Genomic DNA, 22607 nt, shown 5'->3' with positions numbered 1-22607 from the left:
AAGAAGAAGAAGAAGAAGAAGAAGAAGAAGAAGAAGAAGAAGAAGAAAAGAAAGAAAGGAAAGGGAGGGAGGAAGGAAGGAAGGAAGGAAGGAAGGAAGGAAGGAAGGAAGGAAGAAGAAGAAACTTCATCAGGGAAATTTATTATCAAAAAAGATGGGCTAACCACATGACTAGAGTAAGGGATAGACCATGAATAGCCTTCATATTCCATTGGTATCCTCATAATGTTGAAATGTGAAGGAAGTCCCTTAGTACACCAGGCAGAGTTCCTTCAGGGAACCTATGGAAGGTTATAGATATATAACCCAAGATGGGCAGAAATACTTTGACCCACAACTTCAGTAGGATTATTCACACCATTGAAGCAAGTGAGTCAACATTACAGGAAATCTCTCTCTTGACTTGAAATGGATGGAATGGATAGAAGTTTCACTTTCAAGCATATAGAAGTTTTATAGTTCCCTACTGATGGCAAAAAATTAAGTGCTATGAGGTGGAAAAAAGTTTATGAACCACTTTCATAAAAGAACTTATTTTCATATATCCTTTTCTCCTCCCCCCTTCCATTTTCTATCACCACTCAAACACCTGTGTGGCCATAGTAGAGCAGACAGGTAAAATTAGAGAATGTTAGCACTAGAAGGGACCTTAGAGTTCAGCCAGTCTTAACCCATCATTTTATAAATGGGGAAACTGAAGCATAGAGAAAACAAAGAACTAGACCAAGGTCACACAGCTCATGTCCCTGGGACCCTTTTGATTTTATTTAACACTTTCCTTTCTATAGGAGAGAAAATGTTTATGATCGACAGTGGACGCAATGCCCCCCTCCACTCTCCTCCCTCTGAGCACTATACCATCATCTTCAATACCTTCGTCATGATGCAGCTGTTCAATGAAATCAATGCCCGGAAAATCCATGGGGAGCGGAATGTGTTTGACGGCATCTTCAGGAACCCCATCTTCTGCACAATTGTACTGGGCACCTTCGCCATTCAGGTAACCTGGGGCATCCTCATTGGAAGAACATCACCTGGCCCCCTGCCAGCAGGAAGTCCCAGTCCCTGCTCTGAGAGATGAAACTTGTGCTTCTGGTGATGGGTTTGTGTCTCCAATTTTGTCTCCAGATAGTCATTGTGCAGTTCGGGGGGAAGCCATTCAGCTGTTCTCCTCTCCAGCTTGACCAGTGGATGTGGTGTATATTCATTGGACTAGGAGAGCTTGTCTGGGGTCAGGTAAGCTCTTCTTGCCGGGTTCGTTCTCAAAGTGGAATACAAGCAAGCAGTTTCTGCCTCTTATAACTAGCCCTTACCTCCTTCAAGGCTCAGCTCAAGCACCACGTCCTATAAGTGTCCCTTCCTGATCCCCCCCCCAACATTAATGCAACATCCAAAATGCTTTAGTATTTATTTTGCACTTGCTTGCGTTTTGTGAATATGTTGTGGTCCTCATCACACCCCCACCAGTGAATGGAGGCTCTTTAAATTGCTGAGTATGAGGACTGCTTGGTGTTTGACTTCATATATGGTGCCTGGCATATAGCAGACACTTACGAAATGCTCATTGAGTTAAATTGAATAGAGTTAGGAAAACCTAATCCTAGTCCCAACTCTGCCGAAGTTACTTATAGGATGATAGATCTAGAACCTGAAGGAACCTTGGAAACAATCTAGTCCCACTGCCTCACTGCACAGTTGAGGATAATGACATGACTGAATCAAAACAGGTACTAAGTGCAGAGGCAGGATTAAAATCCAACTCATCTGACTCCACATTCAGCCCCCAACAGCACATTATACCTTTAGTTAAATCCATCTGCCACTTGGGACATATTTCTTCTTTTGAATGAGATAGGATGAATGATCACCAGGTCGCTTCCAATTCTGATATCCTCTAATTTTCTGTTACTACAACCTTCTCAGACCAAGTCTTTTCTGTCAATTCCTCGGCTTCTCTTGTCCCTAAGTCCACGGACCTGCCATGGCTTAGTTTTGTATGGAAAATATTTACTGAGGATACTTTCTAATACGGGAAACCTGTTACAAGTGAGAAATTTTAGTCACCTGAATTTGGGATTTGGGTCCTAAGGGATTTTTTTTGTTATTGGGTTTTTTTTGGGGGGGGGGGCAGGGGGTGATTCAGAGAGGAACCAATAGGGTGTTTGATTCACTGGTATGGAGAATTCCTGGTGAAGAAACTCCAACTGTTAAAGCAGATCAGTATTTGTTGCAACTTATAGTCTTAGAGAGGTAGCGAGGGGTCTGCAGAGGTTAAGTGACTTGCCCAAGATCACATGCAATAATTTTCAGAGGTGAAACTCTGAAGCCCAGCTGTCTATGCTGGGGCTGGTTGCCTAAAGGGGTCATCCTAAGGGTTCCCACTTTTCCCTTTTGTATAAAAAGGTACCTGAGGGTGTTCCAGCCCAGTTGGCACGGACAACTATGACACCTCAATATGCCCAAATGAGAATTGTGTTATTGAAGGGTTTCAATGAAGGCTACCCACCCCCATGTTAAAATTTACCCCTCTGTACAAAGGGCAATCAAAGATGCTCTTTGTCTGACAATTGAATGAGGAGATCAACCCTTATTGTTAGCATCTGCATACCAAGAGGTATCTTATCCAACACAACATATCCTTCGAGTGAACACCCCATGTTATGTTTATCTCATAATTCATGTTTACTGGGTACTCCACAGGCTGTAAAGATTAGCACCTTCTTCTAGTAGCACTGAAAACCGGGGTAGTTCTATCTCTAAAAGGAGGTCATTGTTAACTTAGGAGCTCCTGCCCTAGATGAGCTGTGGGGGTGGACCATTGGAAGAAGTCAACATGGTCCTTCTGAATCCTAGAAAGTCAATTGGAAACCTTGGATAAACTGAGCTACATCTCTCTCATTCTTCTGAAGAAGACAACATTTTGCTTGGGGGACACTAGATTTGCTCCTTGCCATGGGAAATTAATTCTCAAGTTTTTTGGCTCATAGGACTTGTTTGCTGGCATGGTGTTCCCCAAATTCCATGTCTTAGTGGAGGAAAGAACTGAGCAAAACATAATGAATCTTTGTCTTTTGAGTTCAACTTTCACATAGATATCCTGGAAGTGTGTGTGTGTGTGTGTGTGTGTGTATATGTGTACACACACACACACCCACACAAACATACATATATACACACACTTACACACCCTTGGCAGCCAGTTAAAGGGACCATCACCCTCTAATTCACATTTCCACCTTCATGTCTTTGCCTGTTCTGCTATTTCTGCCTAAGAAGCTACCTCTCCTCTCCTCTGCTTATTCAGATCTTCTTGGGCCTGTAATCCTAAAGTAAATGTGGGGCACATAATAGGAACTTAGGCAATATTTATTGTTTGAATAAGTGAATTAGTACAGTGATTGGCACACAATAGGTGCACAATGAATTTTTTTTTGACTGACCAAATAAGTAAATGAATGACTTGATCAGTGAATGATTTAATTCACAAATGAATAAATGTGCCTCTTTTGATTTCCACTTGTCTCTTTTCAGGTCATTGCCACAATCCCGACCAGCAGGCTCAAGTTCCTGAAGGAGGCAGGGCGGCTCACTCAGAAAGAGGAGATCCCTGAGGAAGAACTCAATGAGGACGTGGAGGAGATTGATCATGCTGAGAGAGAACTTCGACGTGGACAGATCCTGTGGTTCCGTGGCCTGAATAGAATCCAAACTCAGGTACGTACAGTGTGGCAAATCCAGAGTCATCCTGGGCAGTGATGGGCACTGTATCCTCACATCAGGGTACTGCACATGAAGGCCTTTGGCAAATGCAAGGGTTTAGGTGGGGCAGGGATGGGAGAAGTGAGGAAGAGGAATGGCCATCTTGTCCAGAGTCCTAATCAGCAGGTCCCTCAATAGTGTAGTCAAAATCTCTTCCTCCCACTAATGGCAGTCCCCAGGGCCATGTCATCTAGCTGGGTCTGTTAGAGAAGCAGCCATACTCCTGCCCTTCCTTCCTCCCTTACACCAAATGTGACTCAGAGCCAAGATCCCATATAGTGAGATGCTCCCATCTCCGTGGGTCCACCACCAGCACTGAAATCATGGCATACTCCCAAACAAAGCCACTGGGGGTTTTATTTATATAGATATTTTCCATGAGAGTGGCCTCCTCTAATTACATTTTGTCACCTTGATTAATTAATTATCTTCACTTTATAGTCAATTAGAATAGGTGGGGGGGAGTAGAAATAACTGCAGCAGTTAATGAGCTCAGAGGAGGCGGCTGGAGTTTCTCAGTGAGTCTTGGCAGGATTGAGGCAAGGCTGGGGGTAGGGTGGGCAAGAGTAGGGGTGACTGCTTCCACCCACGACTCCTTCAGCTGACCGTCGGTTCTCAGAGGTGAGTGTCAGATCCCAGACTGCAAGCCCAGGCTGGGGCCTCTACTGGGTGGGCTTCGTGGTGCTTGCTTGTAATGGGTGGTTGGGCACATCCAGCCTCTCCCCTCTTCCCCACAGAGGTCTTTACTTTGATGAGGAAGAGCAAAGGACAATTAGGGGCCCTAACCCAATCGAGGAATGCTCTAACCCAGCCCAGAGCCCTCTGCAGGCTGCTTCATCTTTCCCAAAGTGTTTCCTTTTCATTTAACCTTCACAAAGTGGTTCCAGGCCTACATGTGACATACCTTCCCACAGCAAGGGGCATGCACACACATCCAGGAAGTTCTCACCCAGATGCCAATTCTCTTCTCATACACATGCACAAACACACGTGCAGTGTGGGGCAGCGAGGGGGCCCAGGGGATAGACATTCTTAGAGATGAGAAGATCTGAATTCAAATTCGTTTTCACTGTCAGGAAGACCTGAGTTCAAATTTGGCCTCAGACACTTACTAGCTGTATGACCCTGAGCAAGTCACTTGACCCTGGTTGCCTCAGTTTCCTCATCTGTAAAATGATCTGGAGAAGGAAGTGGCAAATCACTCTGGTATCTTTGCCCAAAAATACCCCAAACTGGGTCACAAAGAATCAGACATGACTGAAAAAGACCTAATAATCTCTGTGACCCTGGCCATCCTACTTAGTGTCCCCGATTCTCGGTGTCTCCAACTGTAAAATAGATGAGGCCACAAGGTTCCATCCAGCTCTAAATCTAAACTCCACACCCTCTCCCTTCTGTGCAAAAATGTACTTCTAAATCACATGCAGAAACATAGCAACATGGACTTGCAGAAACACATGTATGCATCCACATGTAACATGTGTGAGCACACACAGAGACACAGCATACCATCTATGCACATACAAAAACATCAGTAAGTATACATGCACATTCTGAAAAGCCCACCCATAAATAAACTCACATGTGGAGTTGTACCTGTGCACACAGTGCTGGAACACACAGATGCCTGTACGTGCAGAAACTTTTGTTGTTGGATCCCTTCAGTCGTGTCCAGCTCTTTGTGACCCCGTTTGGGATTTTCTTGCAAAGTTACAAGAGTGGTTTGCCATTTCCTTCTTGTTTTACAGATGAGGAAGCGGAGGCAAACAGGGTTAAGTGACTTGCCCAGGGCCACACAGCCACTAAGTGTCTGAGGTCAGATCTGAACTCAGTTCTTCCTCACTCCAGGCCCTTTTCTTCATCTACTCTGCCACCTAGCTACCCTTGCAGAAACTTACACATAATATAGATGTGTATGAAAAAAAAAACATGCTTCAGATATACACACACATGCAGAAATACACCTATAATCTTACATGTAGAAATATACTCTTGCATATAATATAAAATACACCCATTCCTAAACACAACAGAACCATGCATACAACCACCAAAGCATACCCACAGACTCCCATGTAAAAAGGCATTGATGTATACACCAGTAAAAATTCATATAGGTTACATGCATATGCAGAAATCTATGTGTAGGACTCACGAATGTAGAAAACTGCTCCTATGAAGAATGTGATTCAGCAGATTATCGTTGGGACTCTGGGATTCTGAATGTCTGTTATTTATCCAAACAACAACTTTGGGGACCTCAAATGGGAATAATACACAATATGCCAACTCACATAGGCAATGTGGTATACTGGAAACAGTCCTGCATTGGGAGGCAGAAAGACCCAGGCAGCACCCCTTGCTCTGACATTTCTAGCTTAGTGACCACAAGTAAGAGGTATAACTGGGCTTCAGTCTCCTCATCTAAAAAATGGAGATAATAATATATATATATATACCACCTACCTTAGAGGGGACATGAGGAAAATGCTTTGTATACCTTACAAAGCTCCAGAAATGTGAATGATTGTTCTGGTGGCATCTAGAGAAATGCTGCCATCTACCATACATAGAGGATGGGTATAGTCCTGGGTGCATGGCATCATTACATGTGTTTCTTTTTTATTACTGATGTCGTTAGAACCAGGACATGGTCAAGCTTGCTCTCCCTCACCACCAGACTCTATGGTAACTTTTGCCTATCCCCCCAGGAGTCAGGGGTTGTTTCCAAACAATTTCACTCTCGTTCCCTACAAAGGAGTGAAAGAATCATGTGTGGGGCTCCAAAGAGCCTGGGGGACAGTGAGGGTCCCCAACCCCATAGACTGCAGAAAGGGGGGAAAAGGCAAAACCAGTGAGGTAGAACACAAGGCCTAGCCTATGGACCTTTTGTGCCCCAGGCTTGATTCTGCATATGTGTCTTAGGGCAGAACACTTGTTAACAAATCTGGTCTGTTCTCTCTGTGGAGAGTGAGCAGCCTGAATGTCTCTGCCCAGGAACTGGAAAAATGGAGAATGGCAAAGAGAACTCATGGTTCTGAGTCTGATTCTTTGCCTGATACCCTGACTTCTGAGAGGCCTGGGCTTCTAGCATTCTCAGAGATCTCCCCCAGTCATTTTTAAGGCTGCAGGGGCAGTGTGTGGGATGAATAGTGGAAAGAACCCTGGCCTTGAGAGTTAAAAGGCTTGGGTTCAAAGCCCAACTCTGTCTCTTTCTACCCGTGACCTCTCTGAACTTCAGGTTTGTCATATGTAAAATGAGGGCAGCACTACTGACCTTCTCTGCTGCCCAGGGTTCTTACGAGGCTTAGCTGACGTAATGTATGGAAAGTATTTGGCCAACTTTCAAGTGCCATCGAAGTCTGCCGTTATTAAGATCCCTGGTGGCATTCATTCAGCTGAGCTGTGAATGAACCCACCTTGTATGGAGAAAGGGGGCAATTTGTCTGATAGATCTTTTTCTGTATCTCTTCCTCTTTCATCGTGAGCATTTGAGGGTGATTCCAGCCAATAAACTTACTAGAGAAGATGAAACCAGAGTCCGCAATATGGTGTGCCATTTAAACAACTAAAGTTCCATTCACCCAAACCACAAATATGTGAAATGACCTGGACATGTCTGTTTGGGGGTGGAGGTGGGGGGAGTCTCATTTCCTAAATGGAGATGAAGCAGTGGCATTCAATGAAGGATACTGATGGTGATCCTAAAAGGATCCCAGGGTAGAGTCTATCTCTATAATCTGCCCAACTCACACCATGGGTGGGCCCAAGGTATAAGCTTCTCCAAGACCCTCTCTTCTAGTAGGACCTCATCCTTTGACCCACAGCTTGGGGAAGGCTTTATCTTGGCCCTCCTTGGGAGCTAGGGATGGGAAAGAAGTTCTTGTTCCCTGGGAAACAACCCCTCTCCCCACCTTTGCCTGATTAGAAACCCCTTGGAGGCTGGGGGCTGCCCAAGTCTAGAGCCTCCCAAACGGGGTGGGGTTAGGCAGAAATTCCTTAAGACATTTTAGTTTGTGTTTATTTGTTTTTTCATTTTTTTAAATTTAAGTAATATGATTATTATTATTGTTGCTGTTGCTGGTGTTATTGTTGCTATTATTATTAATTATTATTATTAATTATTGCTCTTATTTTGGTTGTCATGCCTGTCAGCTGTGTAGTTGTTGTGTCCATCCTTTTCGCAACTTGTCTCGTTCTCTCCTCCGTTGCAGATTGAAGTAGTCAATACTTTCAAGAGTGGCGCTTCCTTTCAGGGGGCTCTCAGGAGACAGTCCTCCGTCACAAGCCAGAGCCAGGATGTAACCAATCTTTCTAGCCCTAGCCACGTATCGTTATCCAATGTTCTTTCCTCTCCTACCAGCACACCTCCTGCTGCAGCTGGGCGTGAGTGTGAATTCTTAATGCCTCCAATTGCCAGAGATGCCAACTCTCTCAAGTGGGCAAGCGGGTGGGTGGGCGGGGTGGGCAGGGTGTCTAGATGGTTGGGAAGTTCAGTCCAGAGAGAGCAGTCAGTCAGGTGATCACAGCTCATGAGAAGGATCACAGTCAGTCAATGAGCTGCCGTTGCCGGGGATCATAACCAGCTATAAGGGATAGAGTTGGTCGTAGGGGCTTTCCAGTCCTGGACCCAAGCACCATTTCTTGCTGTCTTGTCCCTGGGGATGAACTGGAATCCACTCTGCCAGTAAGAGAAATAGGAAACGTCTCCAAAATTCCAATTCCCAATCCCTCCCTTGAATTAGCCTTGAGCAGAGATTGGTTTCCCTCAGATCATTGAACTGTGGTTTGGGCCAGATCCCAAAAGCTTGTTGGTCTCTAACTGGAAGGTCCCTATGGCCCAACTGAATTCCTCATCTCCAATTTGAAGACAGGGCCAAAGATCTGGTTAGTCAGTGGTGATTCTCAAAATCCCCATTAAGCATCACTAACGAGGAAGAGAAAGGATGAAGAGAAGGAAAAGAAACACCCCTGCTGTGCTCCTTTTCCTTCTATGGGTACAATGCTCTTGATGTCACATAGACAGGGGCAAGGAAATATATTCCCTTGTTGTTTGAGATTCACGCAATGTCAGAGAGTCAGGCTTAGTGACTAATGGTCTAGCTTTGGTCGTGGGATTGACTTGGTTTGTCCTGGTACCTACAACCTCTGGTCCTTATCTCTAACTGCTCATAAAAATGAGAAGGTCAATAGAGCCCTCTGTAAACTAATGCCAATCCTCTACCCTCACTGTCAGAATAAGAACCCTGCTACATTCTCCTCCCAGGCCCTACTGGTCTCATGCTTTGAGGCCTTTTTGTTCAATGAAGATAGCACTGCTTCAGAGAGAAACTCATCAAAGTTGGAAGGAATCCCAAAGATACATCATTCTGGTCAACTCTACCATTTTACAGAGGAGGCCCCAGAGAAAAGTCTGATGGAGAAATCAGGGTAGTTTAAAATATTTATCAAGAATCAGAAATATGTCCACTCCCAAAGACTTTTAAGAACATTAGCACATTTGAAGTATAAAACAACTGAGAGAGTTTTGAGAACATAAGAAAGCTTCCTCTTCTCTATACTTAAATCTATCCTATGGCCCCTTCCAGCCAAAGATTTGATCTCTAACAGGGATACCCAGGGACATGAAATTCATCCCTCATATTCTTGATTTTGATAATGTCTCCCATAATATTAATATCATAATTGTTATTGATATTACTGATAATAATATCACTTCCCTTGAGTGAGCACTTTTACCATCTCTATCAGAGTGTGTGAGCCTCCCATGAACAGAGATGTCCACAAAAATTCCAGCTTCCCATAATGACCTTTTTGTGATCAGTCATCCACAAATTTATTCAATACTTCTTTAAACTCTGTATATATTCTGTCTTCTAGTCCTTTTCTGTCCATTAGATCTAGACATCTTCTGGATTAAGTGGAACAAGTCCTTTTTTGCATACCCAGTGATGATATTGACTTTGATCCCATCCCCATCTCCATCAGTTTTGACTTGAAGAACCTCATCTTTTTTAAGCTCACCCTTCTATGGCAATTGCTTAATCATCTCAATCAATTTGGTTATCTTTGCTTGAATGTTGTCCAGCTCAGTTCAGACTTTATTGAGATGGTAGCCATAGATACAACTACAATTCCAAATGGTCTGGATTGTGATATACAACAAGGAAATGTATATCTTATTTATTCTTATTCTTTATTCTTCTTATTCTTCCCAATCCCTTTCCTTTGTTGGGTCTTTGGGTCCTAGGAGTATAAATGGCCTGATATATTCTGAAAATAGTCTATAATAATTTCCAGCTTTCTGTGACCACTAGCCCCTGATGCATTAACCTGTAAGTGAAGCTTGAAATATTTTTTCCTACTTTCAATCTTCCTGCCATTTCTTGCTAGCTCTACAACCTCAAATAGTCCTCTGGGTGACATAGTGAATCAGAAACTGAGTATGGAATGAGAATACCTAAGTTCAAATCCTGCTCTAGGTACCTAGTGATCGTGATCCTGGGTAAATCTCATAACTTTCCTGGACCTCCGTTTCCTTATCTGTAAAATTAGGGGGTTGAGTTTGATGACCACTAAGGTCTCTTCCAGCTCTAAATTTACATCTATACCAATGGGGAGGTAAGACCCATCCTTGTCACCTGCAGGATATTCAAGCTAGTTTGGAGCTTTTCTTGTAAGCTCTGTAGGGTTAGAGGATGCACTGTCCTAATCTCTTTCCTGGTGGTCTCTGACACCCTGAGATGAGCTATACATAGAACATAGGACTTGGGCTTCCCTTCCAGCTCTAAGTCTATGATCTTATGGCTCTTAATAATCTATGAAAATCTTTCTTCAATTTTTCCCCATCATCCTGCCATCTTACACTGAACAGAGATGACCACTCTTTGACACTGGCCTGAGTATTTCACTGTGCAAGCCTTTGTTCTCTTCAAACCCTTTATATGCATTAGATATGACCAGACCCTTGGAAACTCTACTTTTTATGGTTTCCCAGCTCAAGAAATGCCCTAGCCTTTCTTTCCATGACAGATCAATCTCCATTCTCCCAGAATGACTCAACATTTTGGTTTGGAACTTCATTCAAGAACTGTAAAAATTTCTCAAAGATATAGTCTGTGATTTCTCTTTTGCCATATCTGCATTATCCCCATCAAACAACTCTGATCAATTAGGAAGCTGTGATTGCCTTTTGGAAGATACCACCTTTTATTTTTCTCCCAAATGGGTTTTGTTTGCTTGAATGTTCAAAAGTCTTACCCTTTACAAGAGAACCTTACCATCCTAACTGGTATGGAAATGAGGTTTACTGGTTTATAGTTCTCCAGGGATCTTTCTTAAACCCTTCTTATGAATGTGCATTGAATTGACAATCTGATAGTCACTCAGCCCAAGTACTATTTCATAGGACCATAGCGTTTTCGATTGAACCTTAGAGACTGTCTAGTTCAACCATTTCATTTTGTAGCTGAAGAAGCTGAGATCCAGAAGAAGTAACTTGCCTAAGGTCACACAAGTAGTTTCAATGCAGTTTTGACTCAAAATCTAGTCTTTACACTATTTGTTCCAACAAGTCACATCCTTGGGCCAATATCTCTCTATTTTTCCTCCTTTAAAATTTTTTCTTTATTTTTTTTGGAGGGGGGAGGGCAGGACAATTGGGGATAAATGACTTGCCCAAGGTCACATGGCTAGTAAGTGTTAAGTGTGGGGCCAGATTTGAACTCAAGTCCTTCTGATTCCAGAGCCAGTGCTCTATTCACTGTGCCACCTAGCTGCCCTTTTCCTCTTGAATTCAATAATATCTCCTACTTCACTTAGGTGAGCATTTTTGCTTTCTTTATTTTGATCATGGCCTGTGAGCTCCTTGAGGACAGATAGGCCTTTTAAGTCAAAACCTTTGAGTATGAACTCTCTTCCCTAGGGAAGGGATGAGGCAAATGGACAGAAAGCTTAGGAAGAGAAAGCTGTGCTTTGCTTGGAGTTTTTCTGAGAGGTGATGAGGTCCATTCCTGAAAGATGATCCAGATCCTGAAGTAGAGGCCAGGAAAGGAGTCATAAGGAGCGTGACTTTGAAAAGCTAGAGTACCTTCCAACATCTGAGCTGAGTCTTTCCAAATGTTAGTTTTCACATTGAACAAGGTTTATTTTCAAATGTATTTGCATTGCAAAAAATTGAGACCCATCTGTGCCCTTGCTTTCTTCTCTTATCTTGGATAATCTAAAGTTGATTATATCCACTAAAGCTTGTTCTCTATGTTGAGTTCATTTGCTATTTCTCCCCAAAGGCCTCAGACCTTGGTACTCTAACTTCCTGATGTCACAGTTCATTATCAATGAGGGAAGGGGTGCCTGGCAGAGCAGTGTAGTGGAGAGAGACCCAAACTTTGAGTCAGAAAACCCCAGATTCAAATCCTGCCTCAGACATTACCAGCTGTGTGAGCTGGAACATGCCACTGAAACTCTTTGGACCTCTATGCTCTCAACTGTAAAATGAGGAAGTTGGGTTCTAAGCTCTTCCCTGATAGCTCAAAATCTCCTATTCTCTCCATCGATAATCTCAGTGATGAAGCAAGGGCCATAACTGTCATCTGCAGGATCATTAGACCAGGCAAGAGCCTTTATTGTAAGCCTTGAAGGGTGAGTCATTCCTATTTCCGTCACTTTCCCAATGGATTCTGATGTCCCAAGGCAGTGTGATGAGCTACACATGGGCCAAAGTGTATGGTTTGTTGCTTTTTTTTTCTCCTACCTAACTCCCCATTTGGGATAAAGAGCCATTTTTGGAAGTCCACTCTTAATGCAGGATGGCCCTGCTCTCCCAGGTAGAAGGTGATGGATATATACTAGGATGGTTTTGTCTCTTCCAGACCCCTCCCCATCTCCTTGTTGGAGAAATATTCCTGATGGGAAGCCGGAATATAATTGTATAATCCCTTCTTTCCTTCAAGACAATCATGGCCAGGTTCCAGATGGGAAGCCAAAACAGAATTTTACACTTTCTTTTTTCATTCAAGATGATTATGGCCAGATTCCTGATGGAAAGCAAGAATAACATTTTACACTCCCTTCTTTTATTCAAGATGATTGATTCCCCTCTTTCCAAAATGAAATAAACCAATGAAAAACCCTTTATTTTTGTTTAGTCAAGTTTTCAAGACTAAGATTAGCCTCTTCCATATCTTCCATAAGCCTTTTTCTATACAACTATACAACCATGTTGTAGCATGCTTAAAAAAATTCTTCCATTTTATAGGTGGCTAATCAGCTTCTGGTTACCTTGGAATACACTAAGTTAGCAACTAGCACAAGGAAACTCTCTGCTACAAGACACTCCATTGCCTTCCTCAAAGCCCCAACCCACCAGATAGACCAGAATCCCTCCTGCCCCATTCTCCCCACCAAGATTCCTGATTCAGAATGTAGTTAGGACAAAGAGTTGGCATCTCTTGGGAAAAAATAAAATACAATAAAAATTGGACCTCTTGTTTGCGTTTTGGTACTAATCACTTATGGATCTTTCGCTAGCGTGAAAAATGACTTGCTTTTGCAGTGCCCTCCTCCTCTCTACTGTCTGAATATTCAATGTGTTTGTTTCCCTAGAGGGCTAGAGAACCCTGGACTGAGAGTTCAGCAAGAGAGAGTGAAATTAAAAGAGGTTGTGAGTCTTTAACTTGAGCCTGACATGAATGTGAACCAATCCCAAGACACTTGGCTTCCTTGAAGCCGGGTAAACATTCGAGTATAATCTCAAATGCTCCCTGTTGAGCCTTGAAGAGGCCTGATGTATTTCACTGCAGACAAAAGGGTTGAGTCTCACTTTAATTTCTCCGGATGAGCAATGGAAAATTAGAAAGCCCTGAAATTTCTCTTCTGTCTTCACCTGACCCCTCTCTCCATGACCCATGCAATATGCATATATACATATATTTTTTTTAAATTTAAATCTGACTTTCAGCATGTGGGAGGGACATGGAAAGGCTTTTTCCCCCTTTTTTCCTCCCATATTTTTTTTCATTTCAGCCTTGGAGAAGACCGAAGTGGAGACTTGAGCCAGCGTGGCAGGATGCTCTTAAAGTCTTGTCCCCATAGTCTTGTCCAGAGCAGTTCATTCTTTATGTTGTTTCCATCCCTGTGGAAGGAGGGGCCTGCATCTCATTGTGTGTGTTCCCAATCCCCTTCCTACCTGCCAGCCAGCTTTGTCAGTTGCAGACCAGGCCAAACTCCACATAGTTCAGAGGGAGCCCACAGGGATGGGAGCTCTGGCCTTTAACTTCACAATTACCTAGAACAGGATCAGGGAGTCAGAAAATGCTGTTCTTGAGTAGAACAGGCAACTAACAATGAAATTGTTTTTCTTCAAATTAGTCATATAGTATTCTAGTTATCCTGAAGTCAGATTTTGGGGTAACCTCCAAGGTCTGAAACACAGCTACCAATCCTAAAGCCAAAAGGGCTCCTGAGTACTCATCTCAGCCTCTTCTACTCTCAGAAACTGCTTATTCTTACTCAGCACTTAATTCTAGCTGAAAAAAACAAATGGAGTCTTGGAGAGTTGGATATGACTGAAAAATGACTTAATTCTAAAACATTTCATCATATGGTTTCCCTTCCTACATTAGATTAGCAAAAATAAAAGGATGAACAATAGTGAAACCTGGTAGCTAGTTGTAAAAGAACTAGTTGTAGTTTTAAATATGTAAAAAAAGCTAGTTGTAGCTAGTTTTACATATTTAAAAAGTGGACACAGAAGTGGCTATATGTTATTGTGGGATAGAATAACCTATATGCCTAATAATGACCCTGAGGCATCCAGAAAAGCTTAAATGATGCTTAAGAAGTAAGGGAAACATTTAATATTTCCAAAAAAACTTGATCAGACGTAGTTGAAGCAAAGTTGTAGCAGTTAAAATTTTAACTCTCTAGTTAGCTGGAAAATTCACTCATACAGGAGAGCTCAGGCTCTAATGATTCCCAATAAGTAAGTCTTTGTTATATTTTAATTAGAACCTCTTAATCTAGGGCTGAAAGTATCATTGCATCCATTCCCCTGCCTCCATACAGGCCTTCCATTAAAACAGTCCAACACTGTTGGCCCCTTTGGAGGGGGATGTCCTCATATTTTTACATAGCCTTCAAGTCTAAAAAACACATTATGAGTCGGAGACCCCAAAGTCTTAGAACTGATTTCATTCCAATCCCCCCATCCTCCAGCATGAATTCTTCTTCAATCACTTTTTGATATTGGCTAGACTGGTCTTGGACTAATTTGGTGGTGGGAAAGAAAGCTTGGAGACTTTTTTAAAGCCCCAATCTTCTCAAGACACAAAGTAGTCTTAGTGAACTGAGAAAATAACAGCATTTCCAATCCAAAGAGATTCCTACCTTTCCTCCCCACTCCAATAAGATAGACTAGATTAGAAAACAGTCATTCCTAGGACATTCATGCGTAGGAATCATGCAGTCTAGCCTTTTAGTTGTACAGATGAAGAAACCAAGACCCAGAGAGAATGGAAGGGACTTGCCCAAAGTCATACCAGAATGGTGATCGATAACACTGTGCTTGTTGACTGACTTATTGATCAATTGATTTTATTTTTACAGTGTTGTAGAAAGTGCACTGATCTTAGAGTCAGAAATTCTGGGTTCAAATCCCAGTTCCACTGCTGATAAACCTCTTGATCATGAGCAAGTCTCTACTTTTCTGAGACTGAGTTTCCTTCTCACAGCTAGGTAACAAAGCAAGTAGAACAATGGTGAGTTAGAATCCTGCCTCAGACACTTTGTTAGCTGTGGGACCCTGGGTAAATCACTTATCTTCTCAACCTCAGTTTCCCCATTGGTGAAATGAGGAAATAACCATCTCTCAGAGCTTATAAGATAAGAGCTTATAAGAGTTATGAGGATCAAATGAGACAATGTATGTAAAATACTTTGCAAATCTTAAAGAACTATATAAATGCTGTTATTATGATTTATTATTATTATCATCAAATGGAGGTAACATGTGCAACATCCCACAAAATTCTTGTAAAGAAAGTGCTTCATAAACTCTAATGTTCTTATAGAAATGTAAGCTGATGCAGGGAGTGATTTGGGATTGATAGCTCAATAATAATAATAATAATAATAATAATAAAAGCTAGTATTTATATAGCACCTACTATGTTCCAGGCACCATGCTAAGTGATTTACTAATATTATCTCACTTTGATCCACACTACAACCCTGGGAAGTGAGTACTATTATTTTTCCCATTTTATGGTTGGGGACACTGAGGTAAATAGAGATTAAGTGACTTGCCCAGGGTCACACAAGTAGTAGGTGTCTGAGGCTGATTTCCATGCTTAGAGACTCGATTTGCTAAGGATAGATTTTTGTGTTTAGCTTTGGGGAGCCTGTCAGAGGAGAACAAGTCAGTAGACATTACTTGTGATGACACGCATATACAATATTGGATGATACCTTAAATGTGGTCCAATATCTGCTCTTCTCCTTGATACAAGATACACAGCAACAATATCCATTCTTTAAGATTTTGTTCACTGGGTTATTCTCCCTAAAGGCCATCATAATATAGTGAAAAGAAAGACTCAGGAAGGGCCTTGGGTTCCAATTTTAGCTCTGCCATGAACTAGCTATGTGACTTTGGACAACTCATTTCCCTGGCCCTCTGGGTTTCCTTTTCTGTCTCCATTAGAGGAAGGGCTTGGGCAAAATGGTTTCCATTGTCCCCTCCCTGCTCTGAGTCTGTTAGTCTACCATGCATTCAGTTCACCCAAGTCCTAAATCAAGAAATCAAGGTTGGTCCTTCTAGCCAAATTACAAGTGAAGGAAAGTTCATCCTAGACACCCTCATCCACTCATACCTGTGACTTAACTTGGCCTTGATACCATTTCTGCAAAGGTCTGATTTTTATTAATGAGAGAGAAGCTGACCCCGTCAGAAGAGTCTGACTCACAGATAACTTGAGAACAAAAGGTATTGCTGACAACTTACTTTAAAGAGATTAAGAAATACAGTGATGGTGTAAACAATAGATTAATTTTTTTAAATTAAAAAAATTAATTTGATGAGCAGAGTTCAGAGCTGAGACACAAAAATTGAAGGAATGTGACTCAGTCCTATGCAATCTCCAGAATGATGTCTTGGAGCTGGGTAAAAGATTTGGCCAAAAAACAAAACAAAACAAAACAAAAAAAGGAAGCGAATAAATGATTGCAAAGCAAGCTGAAATGAAAGGCCAGAACATTGAGTCTATACTCGAGTGTTTACCTCCCAAATGCATGAAGGCAAAGACCAAGTTGGAAACAGACCAATCTCTGTTCACATTGTCTAGGCTTCCAAGCGTAGCATTGGTGCGGCAGTTCTGTGTGTCTGTGTGATAACCAAACTCCCTTCTGCTGTGGCATGATTCCTCCCCCTGAATGTTGTCTGCTTGGCTCCCCCATGCTTCTGGCTGCCTCTGGTTTTCTTCTCTGAAAACTCTTAACGTCTGGTTTGGGTTTGGGGTGTGGGGTTTGTTCTGAGTTCGGCTCTTGTGTGTTGTCTTTCATCTTGGCCCATCAGACTGTCTCAATATTTTGTTCTTTTCTGTGTGTGGAGTGTGATATGTTCTATGTCGTATAGTTTATTTTTAAACAATGTTTGGTTTTTTTTTTTGTTTTTTAAAGAAGGTTTGGTTTATTTTTTTAAGCCGACCCTATTTTACTCACATCTGAACCTGCCCCCTCCCAGCCCCATGCATGGTTTCGACCTGTGCATTGAAATTAACACAGCTTGGTCTTTTACTACTAGGTATGGGCACCCACCTGAGTGGACTTATGCTTTCTTTAACTCCTGCTTCCCATCAGCTCTTTGATGGTTTGCGACTCCAACTATTCTGATGTTGCAGTTACATATGTTTGCACACATGTGCACACACACAACCCCCAAGTGAATGCACAAACTTGAGCCCATTCCTTTCACCCCATCCCATCAATGCTCCTAACATCCAGCGACTGGATTCCAGCCATCTGCTGTGCCCTAACCCCTTCTGCTGTGCTCCTCCAAAGGCCCCCCTCAGCCTGTTAAACCATCCCCCTACCCTAAGCTCCCTCTGGAGTTTGGTGCCTCTGACCCATTTCCCGATGTTTCCCTTCCAGATCCGCGTCGTGAAGGCATTCCGTAGCTCTCTCTATGAAGGTTTAGAAAAACCTGAATCTAGAACCTCCATCCATAACTTCATGACTCATCCTGAATTTAGGATAGAAGACTCACAGCCCCACATCCCCCTCATTGACGACACTGACCTGGAAGAAGATGCCGCTCTCAAGCAAAATTCGAGCCCGCCGTCGTCATTGAACAAAAACAACAGTGCAATCGATAGCGGGATCAATCTGACCACTGACACGAGCAAATCAGCTACCTCTTCGAGCCCAGGGAGTCCTATACACAGCCTGGAGACATCGCTTTAGCGGGAAGCGTTCACATCTCAAAAAAAAAAAAAAAACACAATTATACAAAACAAAACAAAAAAACCCACCACAACAACAAAAAACCCATCATCGCCATCAACTCAGAACGAACCAACCCAGAAAACTCAACCATGAAACAACCAAGAAAATAAACATAGACAAAATGGGAGAGAAATCTGTCTCTACCCAATAGAACCTCTCTCTGGCTGAGAAGCTGTTTGAGCTCTTTGTCCCTTTGAGGCAAGTGACGGGATCCCTGATGTGGGTTCTTGGGAGTGAGCAATTTGCCTGATGCGCCCTTTCTTGCTCCCGCCTGCCCAAACACAGACCAAACCCACCCACCACCTTCCTGCATGGACGTACTGTACTCTTCCAGTCCTTCTCTCGTTTATTATTTTTTTTCCTTAGGCAGGAACTGCAAAAAAGAAAAAAAAAAGAAAAAAAGACTCCTTTCTGAGGCTTATTTATCCAATTCACTGGTCTGTGAGTTTTTTGAACTGCTTGTGTGGCATGGTCTCAGTTGTAGAGATTAATTTAAATAACTTTTTGAAGTTGCGGAAGCTTACCTTGCACAGTAGGGTTATACCAATGGGACAGAAGAACTTCATAGACACTAATGAGATTATATCCATTTCTTTGTATCTATATCAACGTATACCTCATTGAGAATGTATACGTCCATATAGATAGGTAGATATATATGTATATCTATATACATGGATATATAAAGTTTTTTTTGCTGGCATGTTGCCTTGTTTTTGCTTAAATTGCTCTATTTTAACTTATTTATGTCTTAAAAGAAGAATGTAATTTGTTTACAAACCTGTAGATAAACGTCCTTCACTATTTGTAGGGTTAAGAACACTTCTGCTGAGAGAGCAAAGGGACTGCTCAGCTCATCAGATTCTCCTCTCAGATTGCATCCTCGATGTTTTACGACAGCTCGGCTCGATTTTTTGCCTGCTCCTTTTTTTGTTCAGTAATGTAGCTCCTGCTGGTGAATGACAAAAGAAGCCAAAATATAACATATTGGATGTAGGAATGTGCTCCACAGACATGGGGTCATGGGACTGGAAGCTTGACTCTGTCGGGGAAAAAAAAAAACACCATGTGCAACAATCAGGTTTATTTTTTGTAAAAAATAAATAATAAATAAATAATTAAATTGCTTAGCCCAGTTTCAGTATGCCCCTCCCAGGCCAGAGGCCACCTTGGTAAGCCATTATATTAGGATGGCTTCCGTGGAATATATATTTATTTTTTGGAAGACTCTCCTCTTTATGAAACTCCTTTGAGTTTATCGAGAGCATTTAAAAATAAGTTATATTTGGCTTTATATGGAGATCAAGGTAGTGTTGAAATATTGTGAACTCTTATTGTGTTGATTTTTTTTTTTTAGTTAGTCACTTAGAAATTGATTTTCTTATCATTCGCAGCTTACCAGCTGTTGGCATTTTGAATGAGAATCACTACAGCTTGCTGCTTTTCTTTTTTTTTCCTTTCTTTTTTAATTTTGGAAGAAAACTATCCGTTTCCCCCCCTACCCTATCCCACCTCCTTGCACTATTCAAATATGAATGAACTTTATGATATGTATATTGAAAATGTGCTCTGTGTGATTTTTAAACCAAGCTTGTCTTCCTGTAATCACAATATATACTGTAGCCACGTAACAATGTGTCCTGCCTTCCTGCAAAGGAAGCCGTTCTGAAAGCCTACAGTATCACAGGTGAGAAAAGGTTTTTGTAGTTCTTTCCTTTTTTTTTTCCCCAGGATGGTATCAGCACTAATAATCAACTTACTATGAGCTTCTTGAATTGCTACGTCAGCCACTTGAATGCTAAGCACTTTGTGGGCCACGGCTTTTTTTCATAAAGAACTTTTGTATTTAATACAAAGTTTGCTTTGAGACTTTTCAGCACACAGTCTTTTTTCCATAAACTTGTACAGTGCAAAAGACATTTTGAATACATAATATGGTCAGTGATGTCAGATGTGTTGAGGAAAAGCAAAGCACTTTCCGACTCACCTGCGAAATTAATTTGTCCTGCTGACCCCACCCACCTTGCCATCTGTCAGGCCCCTCCTCCGAGCCTAGAACTTGGCAAACCAGGGGCTTACAAACCCCTTTCTTTTGAATCGAGAACAGGACCCCATGTCAACTGTAAACAGACTGGCAATGAAAACACCGTGATGTTTCAGAATGGCAACTTAGTCAGGGTTTCATTTCCGCATTGCAAATGTGGAATCTAACCTTAGCTTTCATGTATTGGATTGGGGTTGGGGGGGCATTCCTTTTCTCTGCTCTACTTATGAGGAAGGGGGAGAGTGTTGTTTGGATTTGCACATCTGTGTAATGGGTTTGTTCTGGAACATGATTTAGTTTATCTGTCTTAACTGCAATGAGTTATTTTCCTTTTCTAAAGCTCTCCCCACCTCTTCTTTCCTTCAGTAATGCTCACATTCACCTGGGAAGAGCAATAAACCATTAGGGAACCACTTTGCGGACTTGGATTAGTCTCTCACATATGGCACTATTTCCTCCACCCAGTGGCCTCCTGTAAATTGAGAAGTCCGTACCATACTGGGCTTCTCTCTAAGAGGAACCAGAAATTTGGGTGGGGTTGGGGTATTGTTAGTGGGGTGGGCTCTGGGAAAGGGAGGGGGCAGGAGTCCATGAGAAAGTTTGTCAAAGTAATATCCAATTTCGCAAACGCCTAAAGTTCCATCTTGCATCCTGGTCTCCTTTCCCACTTGACCTTCTCTTGTTGGGAACGATGGCTCCAAACAAATGGCGCATGGAGATCATGACTGGTTGGTTGAAGCTCACGACAATCCATACACCGCCTGCATCCTGTCCTCTATCCTTGGCCGCATGGAGTTTGTGCTCAACAATAAACAATCCCCTGGTACATTTGGCCATCCATCCCATTAGGGGGTAATAATTTATGTCCATTCATCTGTTTTTATGGATTTTTTTATCTAGAGAACAATTGTAAATAAAGAACTCACCGTCTCTGTTCATTTACTACTATGCAATGGCTATGCTTTCTCTTACTCTGGTTCACCAAGCTCCTACAGTGTGGTCCTGGAATGTTTGTGGTTTCAAAAAACAAAAACAACAACAAAAAGAGGAAACTCTGTGATGTAAATTCTTTTCTAGTTTGGAACAGAATGATCCAACTGGACCCTAGCTTCCTCCCTTTTCCCTCCCCTCCCCCCACCACTGAATTTTCTACACAGGTGCCCCAGGTAAAAATAGCAATCAACAAAGTGATAAAACCAACTCCCACGGTAGCATGAACAGCCATGGTCTAAGCTTTTCTGTACTATACCATTCCCTCCCTGCCCCCCATCCCCATGTACATTAAACTTTACTCCCCACTGTGGGTCTGAGAACATAGATCACAGACACCAAGATGTTATTCTGTAACAGGGTCAAATGTATGCCTGAGGGATAAGATTGGTGCCATTGGGGGAAGCCCATGGAGTTAAGGTATCGTGGCTCCAAGTCTCATCCCCACTTCTCCCCAAAATAGGTACCTTGAGGGGGCCATGTTTCAGCCATACAAGTAGTATTCAGCAGCAAGTAGTCACTCTCTGGGAGTGACCCTAGTGACATGGCCTCTCCATATATATGCATGTAGCCTTCTCCAGCTCTGATGGGGAATGACTACGGATCTAGGGTGATGGAATGTCAGGAAGCTGAGACGTTCATGAAGGCTCAGGAAGAGTTAGGGGGGATTTTGTTTGGCTATGAGCAGCACCCTTGCTACACTCCCAACAGAATTCTCACTGGCCTCAACCTTCCCCTATGGGCTGGGGAAGTTAAGAGGATAAAGTTGATACAAAGGAGATTGCTCCATGAGGATGAGGAAGGGCTCTCCTGCCTCTTGAAAGGAAGCTCTGATGTCCACTTGGAGCATCCCTTTCCTACCCCTTTCTTCACCTCCCCCCTCCTCCCAGGAGAGATATCAGGAGAAGCCACTTCCTTCCCCTTCCTCACCTGGGAGATACTGGTGCCATGGGACGACTCCCCATCCTCACTCTGCAGTCACCTGCATTTCAAAAGTGTACATCCCAGTGAGGGCTGGGAACTCCTCCCTAGGAATGGCTATGCTCTAGCTAATACCCTGTGCCCCTGGGTCCACTTTCCTGTAATAGGTGATCAAGAAATGAGACCCAGAGATGGTGGAATGAAAGTGGAAAAATCCATTGAATCCTACAGTCAAGGCCCTTGCCATATACTTCTCTCTGAAGTTAGTGGGAAGAAACGTTGATTCAGGCAGGAAATTTCTGCTTGACAAAAAGTTTCATTCTGGAAACCCCTATCAATTCCCGCCCCCCTCAAAAAATAACAATCAATGTAATAAGGATTTAGGCCTTCTCTG

At 42.5% G+C, this 22607-nt stretch overlaps 1 protein-coding gene across 3 annotated transcripts in view; it reads left to right on the top strand.

Moving 5' to 3' along the window:
- ATP2B2 (ATPase plasma membrane Ca2+ transporting 2) overlaps nt 1-21250 on the top strand; it is a 423952-nt gene extending 402702 nt beyond the window's left edge. For 2 of the 3 annotated variants that reach the window (XM_069083948.1, XM_069083949.1), the window contains exons 17-20: nt 789-1000; nt 1129-1236; nt 3532-3714; nt 17905-21250. In XM_069083948.1, coding sequence (XP_068940049.1) covers nt 789-1000; nt 1129-1236; nt 3532-3714; nt 17905-18216 — 815 coding nt within the window. In that variant the 3' untranslated portion in view covers nt 18217-21250. Of the gene's footprint in view, nt 1-788; nt 1001-1128; nt 1237-3531; nt 3715-7973; nt 8150-13362; nt 13418-17904 lie in introns of all 3 variants that reach the window. The other variant, XM_069083950.1, reaches the window with a different exon arrangement.
- Nucleotides 21251-22607: the final 1357 nt, after the last annotated feature.

This window comes from Petaurus breviceps, unplaced genomic scaffold, assembly GCF_028583685.1.
Source record: "Petaurus breviceps papuanus isolate PSGF00001 unplaced genomic scaffold, PetGlider_PUasm1.0 174, whole genome shotgun sequence".
NCBI classification, from domain to species: domain Eukaryota; kingdom Metazoa; phylum Chordata; class Mammalia; order Diprotodontia; family Petauridae; genus Petaurus; species Petaurus breviceps.
Note: the sequence above shows the minus strand (reverse complement) of the source record. Positions and strands in the feature narration are given on the sequence as shown.